The 15,892-nt window shown below is 47.2% G+C and overlaps 1 protein-coding gene and 1 long non-coding RNA gene across 2 annotated transcripts; one reads left to right on the top strand and one right to left on the bottom strand.

The window, feature by feature from the left end:
• The first annotated feature begins 3,643 nt into the window (after positions 1–3,643).
• actb2 (actin, beta 2) lies at positions 3,644–7,746 on the top strand. Its single transcript, XM_080009853.1, has 6 exons — positions 3,644–3,748; positions 5,100–5,229; positions 5,504–5,743; positions 6,147–6,585; positions 6,682–6,863; positions 6,949–7,746. The coding sequence occupies exons 2-6, from the start codon at positions 5,107–5,109 to the stop codon at positions 7,090–7,092; spliced, it is 1,128 nt and encodes a 375-aa protein (XP_079865979.1). The 5' UTR covers positions 3,644–3,748; positions 5,100–5,106; the 3' UTR covers positions 7,093–7,746.
• A 6,698-nt stretch (positions 7,747–14,444) lies between these two features.
• Positions 14,445–15,868, bottom strand: LOC307237189. Its single transcript, XR_013844405.1, has 2 exons — positions 15,314–15,868; positions 14,445–15,209 (listed from the first exon to the last, which is right to left on the bottom strand). It is a non-coding gene; the product is annotated as an uncharacterized lncRNA (long non-coding RNA).
• Positions 15,869–15,892: the final 24 nt, after the last annotated feature.

Raw genomic sequence — 15,892 nt, forward strand, 5'->3', positions numbered from 1 at the left:
GTATTTCATTTGTGTCCGGATAAGATCCTCTGAATAAAAAATTGGGCTGCCGTTTTATCCCTTTTTTTACAGATTGGAGCGAGGGTCTACGTTGACAGTTATAGTGTAACCACAAGCACACAAACATACACACACAGAGTTATGATACAAGATATGATTCCTCCTGGCGCGGCATTCTGGGCACTCAGAGGACTTGATCGGCCAGACATCCCAAATATGAAGCGTTGACACCATACCTCTCAACAGGAAAGCTCTCAGTTACTACTGACTGGCCAAACACACTTAAACACTTGTGCACGGGTCCAAAGGTTGTATGGCCTGACCTGGCTGCAAACAGATTTCAACCATTCACAAACTCACAGTCATAGCGTTTAAAAAAAAACAAACGAGGCAAGAGATCATTTACTTTCACACGCAATCTGTGCGTTGAAGAGCCGTGGGGTCAAAAACTAAGGAGAACGTGTCAACAATTTTATGAAAGCCTTTATGGCGTCATATAGGCTGGACCGGAACACTGACTCGCCCGTGAATTAAAGCACACACACGTACACCCACGCACGCACGCACACACATACACACACACACACCCACCCAGCAAACCTGCAGATCCAGGGGCACTCCCTCTTGGCTGGATTAAACATTCCTCAGTCAATCCCTTTTAACATCATTACACCGGCAACACTGTTCCACCTTCCCTCAGCTTGTTTCACTTCAGCTCTCTACTACTTTCTCGCTAGGGTCACGCCGCCGGCGCGAGGCTGCGGCGCCAAGCCGAGCGGCTCTCGTAATGCCGCCGTACGGTCACGCCGCCGGCCACAGGGTTTCCGTGCACCTGCCGTTTGTGGCCACGTCGGCTCAAAATCAACTGGCTGTTGTGGGCGCGCCAAACATTTCACACCTTTCTCCTTTTCCATATTTAATATACATTATGTAGACAGATGGTGTTGTGTGTACTTTTTTTTTTTATTAAAGTGATGTAGCTGTTTACTGAGCAAAATGAATTACCTCTTGAAAAAAAACAACGTAAATAGTCTTGCCATCCGTCCCTTAAAATAAAGAATTGTCCTTATTGGAGAAACATAAAATCACATGTTCCTTAGTTTATTTATAGTTTAAGGGCCGTTTTTTCATTTTTAAAAAACAGGCTAATCATGAACAATACGCAGTAGTCTGAGCGTCCATTTTCCAAGGATCAGCACCATTGAGAGCGTATCTTCCCTCCGACTGGCTGTCGCCCGGCGCTCTGCGCTGCTCATTTGCATGAAGTTGAAACCTGCTCGACTTTCCTTGTCGCCGCGAAGCTGTGACCTCGTCGCCGGGCGCCGCTCTGCCCCCCTGCAACCAGAAGAAGCCGAGCTCCGTTTGAAATACATCGCAGCCTGTCGCTTTGGAGCGCCCTGTCGCCGGCCGGCAGTGCGACCCTACCGTCAGGAACCCTCCCCTGACATACACGAACGTAAAGTTTTCCGTCACCTGGGACCGGGCAATATGTTTCACGTACATCAGAAGGTCATAAACTTAAGTTTCATAATTGGCCTTCAACAATTTGATGTTAGGCCTGTAAATCAGTAAGTGGGCCCGGTAGACCTTTGATCCCCTCAAAACAGCCGTTTACTCCACCCATCAACCTCTAATAGTGGCGACACAAACTGGTCGAACAGAGACACTGACTTCAGGGAATTAGACTGCAGACTGCCTTATAATTTGCTATCACCAGACACTGCCAATGAAGCATATTTTTTTTATTCTGTGTCCATGAAATGGCCCACATATATACGACCATATGCATCATGTGAGCCTTGTTTTCAGTGCAGGGTCAATATCTTATAGTTGTCATGGTAGGGTCATATGAAACACATGTGGATGAATATACCGTCCCTTCAACGACCTACAGACCAACATACAGATACATGATTGGGGACAAGAAAGAGCAAATAAAACAACAAAAACTAAAAAGGAAAACATGGATTTATGGCCTACAGAGAAGAAACAGGAAATGTTAGGGGAGAAGGAGAAGACAACAAGGTCCTGAATAGCTTAATATGGGCACTAACCTCTACTACAGCAGCTCACCTGTATCATCCAAACGCTGATGGCACAGGGCTGCGAATTATGGAGCGAGAGAAAAAACACTGGTGGGAATAGGTGACAGGGGAAAAGTTCATTGAACGGAAAGAACAGAAAAAAGAAACTCAGAAGAAGGTGAGAGGGAGGGCTTGACGTGAAAGCAGATGACAACAGGTTTGGGGGTGGGGGTCAAAAAGTGGAACTACCGGGGTTCCGTCCAGCCTTTCAGCTTTCAATCAAGCTGTTTGTGATCTGACATTCCATACAGGCTCGTTGTAGCGGGGAATGGGTGACTACTACACGGCGCCTGTTGATCATAATTTGACTTTTATTTTGGCCCGCTGGGGCTCCCAGGCCTCGATCATTCAACCGTTAGTATCTGCATGTTTGTCCGCCCCCGGGTGAATGAGAGGGCAGTATACGTCTATGTGGGATGATAGCAGGTATGAAGTCCTGGATCTTCCTGCTTCCTTTTTGGGCCAAAATGAGAAAATAATGGCTCAGCGCTGCCCCTCGATAGAGGACTTGTAAAGCACCGGTCAGCAATCCGACGAATATTGTGCAATGTGGTCAGCTGTAGGGAAGGGATTTCAAGGGGCGGAGAGGGGGTTCTTAGCTGGCGGATTGTGTTAGAAATGTACTGCATGTGCCGTCCATCCATCCCGCATTACAAACCCCCGCTCCAGTCGGGTGAGAGAATGCTGGGCAGCAAACACTGGACGGTGCCCCTGCGAATGAAACGACACGACCAGGGAATTACCATTATCAACAGGCGCTGGCGAGCCGCAGGGGGGAAGGGGCGGGAGGGTTATATATCCAAGCCCCCGGTGACCCAGCTCTGCCAATGTGTTTTATGGCATCACAAAGTCGAACTTCGAGAGGCGGCGGCTCTGCCGTTCTATTTTAGCTGGACGTTCGGTGCGGAGGGAAGCGCAGCGGCAGCTGGGGGAACGCGTCCCCCTGGAAGTGGGCTGACTGAAACGCATATCACAAGGGGCAGCCCGCGAGGAAAATGTCACGGTTTCGGTGGGATGGCTGAGGCCGGAGTAGCGCTTCGGGAGCCCAAGTCCGACGACATTCTATTAAAAACAGATGCCGTTGCTGCCAGACTTGCGCCTGTCTCAAAAGCGTCGCAAAGAGTTTGTTTCAACCCCCCCCTCCGTGGATTCCACACGTTTTTTTTAACCGACATCAAAATAACGTTTACATATATAATGGCGCAATAATGGGTTCGATCTACGGGCGTTTGTAACATAAACCACATTCACCCGTGTCATTTCCACTTATACTTCCTTTGCATGTATCTATCTGGAAGCGTGTGTCTGGTTTTGCCTCACACTCACGCGCGCGCACACACGCGCGCGCGCACACACACACACACACACACACACACACGCGCGCGCGCACACGGACTCGCACACGCGCGCTCTCCCTACCGCGAGCTGGTAGCGTGCGGGAGTGTGCACGCGTCGCGCCCGGGTGCATGACGCTGGACCAATCGGAGAGCGCGAATCCCAAAGTTTACCTTTTATGGCACTAGCCGGGCATCTGACGCGGTATAAAACACACGCGCCCACCGTGATCTAGCTCACTCCGAGCACCGTCACAAAGCAGCTCGTGCGGGATATCATTTGCCTGAAACCGGTTTCCCTTAAAGCGAAAAGCCCCCCCCACCCAAAAGGTAAGGCATTTAAAAACGAAAACAACAACATTCCACCCTTGTAACGACGATACAGCGTCATGACATTCGTTTGCTGTTTTATTGGGTTTTTTTTTTTCCGTGACTGTTTGGGGGGGAAAAAAGAAAAGAAGGTTCTTTGTCTGGACGTAGTTGAGTGATTGCGGGCGAAGCTGAATAAGCGTCTTAATGTGAGCAGTGCGGTTCTGTTTAACGCTTCCGGTGTAGCTGGTCAGCGCCGTTAAGTTTGACGCATATGCGGCTTCCAGGCTCGTCGTGACTGAGCGGCCGGCTCTCTCTGAGGTTCTTGGGGGGGGGTGGGTGGCAGGTGCTGTGCGTGTTCGTGGTTCTGCTGCTCGGGCTGTGGCCCCCAGTCGGGGGCGACTGGGTGGGGTGGTGGTGGTGGTGGTGGGGGGGGGGGCGGGGGAGCTCGGTGTTCGGACTGTGCCGCAACTGCCCTTTGTGCGCGCTGCAGCGGGGTGTGACCTACTTTAGCACGTTAGCCTAGCCACGCCGTGCTACAGCCCAGAACTGTCTTAAAAAAAAAAAAAAAATCCTTCCGTCTACAGTACTTATGGGGACTACTTGAAGCGGAGCAACTTTATATTACATTTAAATGCGCTTGTGAAACTGTCACTTTTGTGTTAATATCATTTAAATTGGCCGGGCGGGGCAGAGTGGATTGAATGAACTTGTCTCTCAACGTTGTTTCCAGCCGCTTTCAACGCGGAAACGGCCAAACGGGCGCTTCGCTTTAAGGCGTGGCTCGGGGAAACGGCGCGTCGGGTTATTGAATAACTCGATGCGGTTGCAGTTCCACACTACATCTTTATGGGGAAATGAGAACGGGGACCCGAGCGTTGTTGGCCGGGTTACATTTCGTCGCTGGACGGGTTATAAACGGCAGGAAGTAGGCGGGCGACGGCTTCCAGTTGGTGGCGCAGCGGTATCGTAAGACCTGAAGGGGGCTCGTAATCCAGACCGGGCGGATTAGGGGGGAGGGCGGGGCCCGCGGTGCGAGCGGGCTGGAGGCCGGAGGGAGTGGTCGCCGGGGCCCTGGAACTGTCGAGTCGCCTGCTCAAACCCCGCCGGTCTGGCTGCGCGCCACGCCGCCGGTAGCCGCAAAGCTGCTCGAACCAAAGAATGTCCTTATATGGTAACAACTGAACGCGGCGCCACTTCCTTTGTCTGGCTGGCGGAATGTGTGGCGCCAGCTCCGCCTAGTGGCCGAACCGGGCAACTGCACCAGGAAATCGGCACGTTGCGCTGCGAAGCTGCTGCTCTGATGAAGCGCTCGGTCAGTTGCCACATCATCTCATTAGTGTGTTTTTTGTTTTTCTCTCCCTTGTTGCAGTTTAGCCATGGATGATGAAATCGCCGCACTGGTTGTTGACAACGGATCCGGTATGTGCAAAGCCGGATTCGCCGGAGACGATGCGCCCCGTGCTGTCTTCCCCTCCATTGTCGGTCGCCCCAGGCATCAGGTGTGTAAAACATATCACTAATATAATTGCAACCTAAAACGATGTTTAAAATTACTATACGTTAATGCTAATTGTACATGGGTGGTACATTGAATCACTAGGCCTTTGAGTGGTACAAAAGTAAGATTTTGTAGTCAAATCCTGTACTTTGTCTAATTTATGTAGGATTAAAATGTATAGCCTTAAATTATTATCCGCTGTACTTGTGGCTGTCTCAGATGCATGTAAACTGAAGGTGAACAATCCTGATGCCAACAATCCCTTCTCTGTTCAGGGAGTGATGGTGGGTATGGGCCAGAAAGACAGCTATGTTGGTGACGAGGCCCAGAGCAAGAGGGGTATCCTGACCCTGAAATACCCCATTGAGCATGGTATTGTCACCAACTGGGATGACATGGAGAAGATCTGGCATCACACCTTCTACAATGAGCTGAGAGTTGCCCCTGAGGAGCACCCTGTCCTGCTCACAGAGGCCCCCCTCAACCCCAAAGCCAACAGGGAGAAGATGACCCAGGTATAAACCTACAGTGATGTAGACATGAAAAGTAAAGGTCCCTTCTGACTACTGTCTTTCAAAACTTTTCCATATTCAGACTCCCTTAAGCCATTTCTTTGGTTTCCCCTCTATTCCCCTTACATTCTCCTCCAGGACTTCTCTCCTATAAGATGATCTTTCTCTGGAAACAACAGGTGTTTTGACTGGGTGTTCTGCACTTGTGGCCATTGCATAGCTAAACTAGAAAATGGCACCGCATAGGATCTCATTGATTATCTTAGATGCACAAGTGTGATGACTGGTGGAAATGTTGCACCTTTTTCTACTAACTGCTCTGAGAATCTCTCAATGCATGCAGAGTGCAGTGCCAAGCACAACTTGAGTTCAAGTATTAACTGTATTCTCTCACGTTTCATTGCAGATCATGTTCGAGACCTTCAACACCCCTGCCATGTACGTTGCCATCCAGGCTGTGCTGTCCCTGTATGCCTCTGGTCGTACCACCGGTATTGTCATGGACTCCGGTGATGGTGTGACCCACACAGTCCCCATCTATGAGGGTTATGCTCTGCCCCACGCCATCCTCCGTCTGGACTTGGCCGGCCGCGACCTTACAGACTACCTCATGAAGATCCTGACCGAGCGTGGCTACTCTTTCACCACCACAGCTGAGAGGGAAATCGTGCGTGACATCAAGGAGAAGCTGTGCTACGTCGCCCTGGACTTCGAGCAGGAGATGAGCACTGCCGCCTCTTCTTCCTCCCTGGAGAAGAGCTACGAGCTGCCTGACGGACAGGTCATCACCATCGGTAATGAGAGGTTCCGTTGCCCAGAGGCCCTCTTCCAGCCTTCCTTCCTCGGTAAGTTATAGGTGGATGTGTCCCAGAAACACATTTTAAACATGGTAATGCTGCACTGACTCAGAGTACTGACTGTGATATTGCATATTCTCCCAGGTATGGAGTCCTGCGGAATCCACGAGACAACCTACAACAGCATCATGAAGTGTGACGTCGACATCCGTAAGGACCTGTACGCCAACACTGTGCTGTCTGGTGGTACCACCATGTACCCTGGCATCGCTGACAGGATGCAGAAGGAGATCACAGCCCTGGCCCCCTCCACCATGAAGATCAAGGTGAGCTAAACCTGCAACTCCTGAATCTGGTGGCAATGAGGTAGTGCATGCAGTGTGCCTAATGTCTTGCTGTCCCTCCCTGCAGATCATTGCCCCACCAGAGCGCAAATACTCTGTCTGGATCGGAGGCTCCATCCTGGCCTCCCTCTCCACCTTCCAGCAGATGTGGATCAGCAAGCAGGAGTACGATGAGTCTGGCCCCTCCATCGTCCACCGCAAATGCTTCTAAACAGACTGTTCCCACTTCTTTTCCCCTCCCCGACCAAACGCCCAACAACGACTTCAGCTCTGCGCAAACACACACCACACATTCTCATACACGCTCAGGCGCAGAGCCTAGACGACCAACTCATTGGCATGGCTTCAGTTATTTTGGCGCTTGACTCAGGATTTAAGAAAAAAAACTGGAACGTGAAGGTGACAGTAATGTTTTTTTGGCTAAGTAAAAAGCACCCCAAGGTTTTACAGTTGCATCTGAGGACTTAAAAAAAATGTACATTTTGTTTTTCTTTGAGTCATTCCAAATGTTTGTTAACTGCATTGTTCAAACACATTATTCCAAATGTTAACTGCATTGTTCAGACACGTATTTGCCTCTGTGAAGGCTGCCCAGTGGTTGGCGCATACTTAAACATGGTTGTAGTATCGCTTGTATGTAAATTATGTCTGGGTTTTTTGTACTTTCAGCCTTAAATATCTTGGTTCTGTTTAATTTTCTTTTTGTTATGCAAAACCCAACCGTGACCTCCTCTCCCCTGTTGGAGGTTCCATACGTGGGGCAGGGGTCTCAACGTGATAGGGTAACATGGGGTGCCAGACTGGTGGGGCCAACCTGTACACTGACTAAACAATCCCAATAAAGTGCACATGTGTTCCGACATGACTTCTGTCTCTTGTCTCAATTGTAGACTTTCTGAGATCTCAAAGGCTTTAGTACCGTCACCTGACAGATGTCTGTAGCTGTTCGTGTCGTTGAAAGGAAATTTAATGCTGATAGGCCTCATTTTGTCTTACTACAGTAACAATTCTGAATCTACTGCCATGCAAATTTGTGTAAACGTTCACTAGCCTTGTGGAAACGACTCTGCCCAAACTACCACGTAAAACTTTTACTTCTGCGCTCTAGTGGGGGAACATTTGTCATTGAGTAAAAACCATGTTAGTTTACTGTTAAAATCAGGGTGTGCAAAATTACTACCCCCCCTTGGTGGCAAGCAGCATACTACTTAGCAGCTGCATGGAGTAGTCAAACTTAATTTTCAGCTAAAATGTTAGCACCTTCCCAATTAGTGCCAGCACAATTGGGGGGCGAGGGAGTCATTCCAAATGGATGACATCCCTGTTGGCAGGTCAGGATATTCATTGGTTAATCTCAGCCAGTGCTAACCTTGGCTCTACATTTGTTTTATCTGGGAGCACCAGGAGCAGTGGATTACACTGAACAATTGGGCCTTTTGGTGCTTAAGTGAGTATCAATCAGCACTACCCCTTAAGGGCCAATATTGCTTATTCAATCATTTGAAGATAAAATATTCAGATACAATCTTACATGACAAATTTACTCTGCTTCCAAATGCAGGAGGATCAGGGCCACATGGAAGACATTTGTGTTTAATTTCAGATTACTCTGAATTTTGAAAGACTAAATTGAGAATTTGGGCTTTTAACTGATTAATTCCCCATCACTCAACTCAATTTGTTTTCATGTGGCCCTGAATACTCTTCCTTAATTTGATAAACTCACAATATAAAATCTTTCTTTTACAGGCCTATATCTTGCTATTGCATCTTTTCTAGCTCCGAGGCGTATGGTGACCTCATTGCATATTCTTGTCTCTTCCGGCTCGAGAAAAGTTGAGGCTTCATCCGGCCCGATTGAATTGAGGTAATTTCCACATCGTGATCGTGGAACATGAGAGCTTGAATCGCTGGTTAAACATGACAGCGAAAGTTGTTTTTCGGGCTTCAGCGCTTTGGCTGAGCAGGGATGGTACATTGGTAAAAAAAATATATATACATATATATACACTGGTCATACTCTGCCTTTACTGACATAAGTCCTAATTTACCATGTACCCACTAAATTTTGTAATCCACACAGTAGCCTGAAGTACACACGATCCCAGTGTTTCTCCTGAGCCGTACACATTGAACAGAACAAGGTTTGAAAAACACATGGATATGAGCCAGGCCTATATCCATTCCCAATACCCTGATGGAAATTTAACATTATTTGAAAATGTCGATCGAGTTAAGAACATTCACCTGATGGCAAAGAAGTGATCTCATTGAAGGACATAGCCCGGGTTCCAAAACTTTTTATTTATGGCGAGACTCCCTTGGCAGACCTAAGTTATGGGTGAGGACCCTCCCCATCCAAAATAAAAAGCCTAAAATGTTTACTATTAAACTTAAACCGTGTTGAAAAAAAGTCTCCGAACAAATCTCGCAGCAAAAACACCATAATTAGTGAGCTTGAGTTAAGTATAAATATTTTGTTGAAAAAAAAAAGAAAATATGAAAATATTAAAAAAGATACAAATGTAAAAATTATAATTCTGCTGCGGACCCGTTGCATTTGCTTCTGGGTCCCCTAGGGGCCGCGGATCCCCGTTTGGGATCCCCTGGCCTACGGTACAGTACATGTTGGAGTTGGAGTTGCCAGCAGATGGCGCCACAAATGCCTTCCCCCTCTGCCGCGGCGTTTTGTAACCATACCCGCATTTTATATTTATTGTAAATGTTTACACGGATCGATCTCATCCAAAAGGTCGGCCATGTTGAAGTCGGCTTGTCCGTGTCCTGTAGTGGTGCTGGAAGTATTAAAAAAAAAAAAAGAAAGCGTCATGGATTAGATTATGGGTGCGGGGGCGCGAAAGAAAGCGAGCGACGAAACATGGAACCAAACGTAAACGGCGACACTGACGCTAGCGGCGCCTGTTTTCATGGTGCATTCAAATTCCTCGGAATTTTCAGACGTTGTTTTTTTTTTGGTTTTTTTGGTCGTTTTGTACACACGGACCTCTTAAAACCAGGTCGAGATCAAAAGCTGCTGCGCCTATGGTTGTCAAACCCGGACTTTTTGAACATTTATATTTCATAGAAAGAGAGGGGAGAGAGAAATGGGGCCGTTCGCTGATGTGTCCATTTGGTAAAGAGCTCTCCCTATTAACAGGTTGCGGAGTTCAAAGTGTAAGATAGATGTCTTAATCTCCCTCATGTTCTATGCATTAGGACTGCCTGCCATATGCCATACACCACACACCCAGCAAGGATCCCATGATGGAGGGTCCATTAGTCTAGCTGCCCTAGAATCCTGCTTTATTTTCAGGACACTGTGGTTGAATCTCTACGGGTGAGAGAGTTAAAAAAAACCAACAACAACTTTTATTTAACTCATACACGGCACAAGCACAAATATAGGAATAAACAAAAAAAAAAAATTTAAAAACATATATTGCTACCGTCAGCAATGCACAGGGTCCACTTCAGTCACAGCATTTGTACCAACTGCATGACGTCGCGGCATCTGTGTATTCATCAAGACATGTGAGTGGAACCTCTCATACACTGTATTGGATGATGATGTCATTTTTTAGATGACATCAGATTAATGATGACAAAATGATGATTCAGTCCTGTGCTCCCCAATGGAAGATGAAACTGCCGGTCGTACCCGGGGGAAGACGCTCTTTGCGACTCAGTCGCTGAGCCCCCCGCTCGCCGCCGGCTCGCTGTTCGCTGTTTATTGAAGGTTTATTAATATTACACGTGTTGCGTCCAAATTGCACCACATTCGACACTGCACGTCCTGGGGTCCCCAGCAATACACCCTCCAAGTGTGAAGTAAAATCGGAAGTGAACCGTTGTCGAGATAATCGGAGGACATGCATACATACAGATTCCTTCCTTTATTGTTACGGTGGATAGTTGGATTGGACACTGGGATAGGTCTGCACTGTCCCTTTAAGATTTTTTAGTTTTCGTGTGTGTGTGGGGGGGGGGGCAGACATTATCACATTACAGTAACATGTGATAGTGTCCAGAAGGAGAAGAATTTGAGCAAAAACAATAGGGCTGGAGCCCGAATAAATGATAGAGATTCAGACCAGAGTTCAGCATTCGCCGCCCCCCTCCCCTCTTTATAGGGAGTAGATGCTGTTTGGTTATTTAATCAAGTCCAGATTTGACCACTATAAATACTGTGTTTGTTTTTTAGCTTGACCTGGCCTGCGTGTAGGAAAAAAAACCCTGTGAAATCCACCTTTCCCCTGTTTTGAACAAATAAAAAATTATATTTTCACAAATTTGAAAGACGGTTTCAAATGCTGTTTCATGTCAATACACAATACAAACCATTTGCCATGTGTTTTTATTGAAGCTCAAATATGGACCAGTTACGACACAGTACGTTACTGAAAAGTCCGTGGTTTATGACTCCACCATGACGTCAGAATGGGCCGCTAACTTCAGCGTCGCCTCTTGACGCGTGTGTGTGTGTGTGTGTGTGTGTGTGTGTGCGTGTGCGTGTTTGTTGAGCGTGCACGCGCATTATTTATGTCCTCTCATTCACTCAATGGCTACGTGTGTGTCCTGGCATATGCATTAATGCATGCACATTTAGAAAGGCTGTTATTGTAAATGTATTTCATCTGACTGCAGCTCCTCAGTAATTCTGCTGAGGCTGCTTCCCTCCCATATCCTTTTACTGCCCTGCCAGCAAAATACTCTGCTGGAGACAGTCCCTCTGTGTGTGTGTGTGTGTGTGTGTGTGTGTGTGTGTGTTTCTGTACTCTGCTGTAAGGGTGTATGATTTATTTCTGTATGTCTACTTGAGCATGGGCATCATCCATATTCCTTATTTTTTTTTGTGCACAGGTATTTTTGCGTGTATACAATGCAACGTAGCTGGAGAATGTTTTTATTTTATTTTGACACATTATAGGTGCAAAACTCAAGGCCTATTTTTTCTTTACGCGAAAACCGATACAATATATAAACACTTGGAATTAGTATAATTTACTAAAATGAGTTTAAAATAAATTCTACATAGTAACTGAAACATTACATGCCAAGTCATACAGATTGTCAATGGCATGACCGGACACTTTCCTCTAAATTTGGCCAATTGTAAACATAATCAAAATGGAAAAACGCCTTAGTCATACGATTATATACCTACAAGGTCGTGCTGTCCTGGGTGAATGTTACTTACAAAATATTTACACTGCCCTACATACGTATAAGTCTACTTCATTCAGTTGCCAGTTCAAATAATTGAATTGCTTGTATCACATTGAAATAAAAAAAAGGTGTCACTGATAAACTGGTGTGAGTTTGGATCCTTTCTCCATCCGTTTTCAAAAACAATTGATCATTTCTCCGTCCATTTCCAAATACTATTTCTTATTTCTCCGTCCATTTCCAAATACTATTTCTTATTTCTCCGTCCATTTCCAAATACTATTTCTTATTTCTCCGTCCATTTTCAAATCCGATTGGATTTTGCGCTGCATTTCTCAGGGCTCCCAGCAGAGAGCGCCGCTGCAGTGCGTGTCACAATCTGGCGCACTCATGTAGGTGAAAGGCAAAAGGGCCAACGCTGCAGACAGCAGTAGCGCCGCGGAGAACGGCACCGCCTTCCACATCGGTTTACGCACTTTTGCCATGTTTTGTTATGCTTTTGATTTGTGTAGTTGAACCTGGAGAGGGACATAGAGAGCGAATGGAATGCACGGAGTAAGGGCACAGCGAGTGGAAGAGAAGAGTAGAGAAGAAAAGGAGAAGGAGGAGAGGCCAGATCCTCCCCCGGCATTCGCTGTCTTTTCTTGTGGTTTTAGTGGTATTGACACAGTACTCCCCTCCCATCTCTCTCTCTCTATTGCATTTGGACATGCGTCGCTGCGGTGCCTGCACATTGTTTTGCACAGGGCCGACGCTGCTTGTATCGCTCACGCAGCGGAAACAGTGTTTCACGTGGGTCGTCGAGGGTTTTTGGCTTCAAGTCTGCAAATTTGCAACGCATATTGGTGTCGAGTGTGTGTGTGCATGTGCTTTTCGCAAGAAACGGCGACAGTGCAACTAAGGTGCCCCCTCGTCGCTTTATGAATGCATACATACGTGCAGTATATTGACTATGTGCATTGACACATCTACAAAATGCAGGTTGATTTTATATGTTTTTTTGTCCTGCTGTCTATCTGTCAGAGCCCCCCAATCCGCCACACTCCTCCATTACCACTCCAGCGCCTCTTGATGGACAGGGGCCCCATGAGATCTGTCAGCGTTTGCACATGTATGTGCATGTGGATGGGGTGTTGGGGGTGCCAGTCATCTCAGTGGCCTGGCTATTGCGCGATGTAGGAAGGCGAGGGTCTTGGAGAGGAGATTCCTGTGTGTATGCGCCGCGGGCCTTTCAGCACGTCGGAGTGAGTCATTAAGAAAACCCACAATTGTAAGACATTGTGTTTTTGTTCCACAGCAGAGCGCACGGAAGGACGTGATATTATTCCCCGGGGCCCAATTCCACGGACCCTGTTAGACCTCCACGAGCGGTCCATCAGAGCCTGCGACCTGGACGTGGCTTGCTGCAATGCAGTAACATGTCTGTCGTGCTATTACAATGGCAGCTTGCGTGGAGGGTGAGATAAGGTGTGATGAATGATCTCGCCCCGTGGGCATCCAAGCGACTTGTGTTCATGCGCCTGCACATGTTTGGTGCGTGCGCGTGTTGATGCGTGGGGCTTGATGTCATTTATTACTGTGAGCCACTTATTTGTTGTAGTTGTTTGTATCATAGATGCTTATTTTGTATGAAAGCATGGTTTTGATAACTAGATCACGATACTTTGCCTTGAACACACTTTATATTGTGTGTTGTTTTACTTAACCATAATATTGATCTACCTGTCTATTTATCAATGTATTGATCAATATATCTGTCCCTCTGCCTGTTTGTCTATGCATAAAAAGCAAAAAAAAAACAAACGAAGGTGCATTAAATAATCTGAAAAGAACTCAAAAACATGACAGTGGCTGCTGAGAGAATATATCAATCTAACTATAAAGTCAACTGGCCATCAAGTCGTACACAATATTAATCTATCTACACCCTAATATAGACCAGGCAGTCTGGTCAAATCTACACCTTCATACAGCTGTTGAGAAAATCGGATACACTCCTCAATATATTTCGACAAGACATTAAATAGCTAACAAATATCAAAGGGAAGGGTATGTGTGTTTTAAACTTGGATCAACTTCAGCCAGTTGTGTCGTGCAGGGTTTGCGGTATAATTTAACAAATGGTCCCATCTGGTGGAGCTGTGATCCATCCCAACGAAAAACACGACGCAGAGATGAACAAACGGCAACCATGTTACTCCCCGGGAGGACAATTAGTCGTAAAAAGCCGCGGAGAGTACGACGACCCACGCAGACATAGCTTTTAGGATACAACATTAATATTGTATTGTATTAGAAGTAAGTAAGGCTTTGCCCTTTAGTGAAATTGAGTGGATTCCTTGATGCCATTTTATTCATTATGCTGAAATATGAGTTTTAAATGCATCCAAGACGTGCGTGTGTATATCTGGTTTTATTTCCTTCTTAAAATACAACGGTTCTACCTGGCAACGGTAAATAGTTACATTATTTAAATATGAAACAGGCGCACCAATGTGACCTGAATAATACACAATTAACATAAGAGAACACACACAATACCTACCTTACATTTGAGATACCCCCAAACGAAGGGCATGCATTATTCGAGAAATCAAAAACAATCAGGGGGAGAAAAAAAAAAAACCCGAAACTGTCTGTTTCTCTGGGTGTGAAAAGATGACAACAATGGGGTCTAATCTGGGGACATTGTCTGAATTCCCAGTCACAGCGAGCGGGAACAAAGGGCAGCTTGGCCCCCTCGGACCCCCGGGCAGGACGCAGCTCTGATCTTTTCCTGGTCCTTCGCTCCCCGGGTCCCGTCAGGGTTGACGGGCACCGCCAGCGGACAGCTCAGCGGGAGGAGGGCTGTCGCTGCGCGGCCTGCTTCATCTCAACTGGCCCGGTGTGGCAGTCCGGCAGGCTACGAATAAAAAAAAAAACAACAACCAACCCATCCAGTTCTTTCTGGTCGTGAGAAACCACATTTTTAGATTGTTGTTGTTGTTTTGTTTTGTTTTTTCCTTCGGTCCCGACCGTTTTCACGGCTCGGCGGCGGCATTCGGTCTCCATTACCGCGGTGGTTCCCGGTTCTTTTCTCTCCGTGGTTCTACCTTTAGCGCTCTCTTCTGGCATGGGGGCGCCTTGAAACCGTCTCGGGGGAAGGCGGGGAAGGGGTGGGCTCTACGTGAGGAGGAGGAGGGGGGGGTTGAAACCGCCTGTTTTTTTAATCAACATTTTTTTTTTTTTTTGGTCACACTGAATTGTACAGTTTAAACGAAACTTACTTTTTTTTTTTTTTGATAAGAAACGAAACAAAAGCAGTAACTTTCCACACGGGAAAGTTTTAGAGCCGCTATTCACAAAGTTCCGCTGGAAAAGGTCGACCACCACTCCCCCCCACCCCCACCCCCGAAAGAGCCCGCCGCCTTTCTCCCCTTTCGGATGCAAATCGATGTCTCCCACTCAAGACACCCGCGATTATGCAGCGAGAGCTGGTGTACGCATTTACACGAGAATTCAGGAATTATCTGACGTCGTCGAGCAGAGTAGGCCGCAGGGACGCGATGGGGTTAAAAAAAAAAAACCTAAAAAAAAAAAAAACAACAACCAAAAGTGCAACTGTGGTTGTTGCGGGCGCCATGTGTTCAAGCGGAGAGCGGTGACGTCACTCTCCCCACGGCACAGGCGTCCGCGACGCGCCGGGGGGGGGACGCTCCAATGGCGACTCGATTGTTGCTTGTTGCTTTGCTTAATAACGCTCCCGCGAGAGCCCAAGGACGCGCTCCGGCCCCGGCCCCGGCCCCGGCCCCGGCCCCGGCCCCGGGGCTGTCAAGCCCCGCACACCGGCATTGCGTCCCGTGCGA

The sequence above is a fragment of the Zeus faber genome (assembly GCF_960531495.2).
Source record: "Zeus faber genome assembly, chromosome: 11".
NCBI classification, from domain to species: Eukaryota; Metazoa; Chordata; class Actinopteri; order Zeiformes; family Zeidae; genus Zeus; species Zeus faber.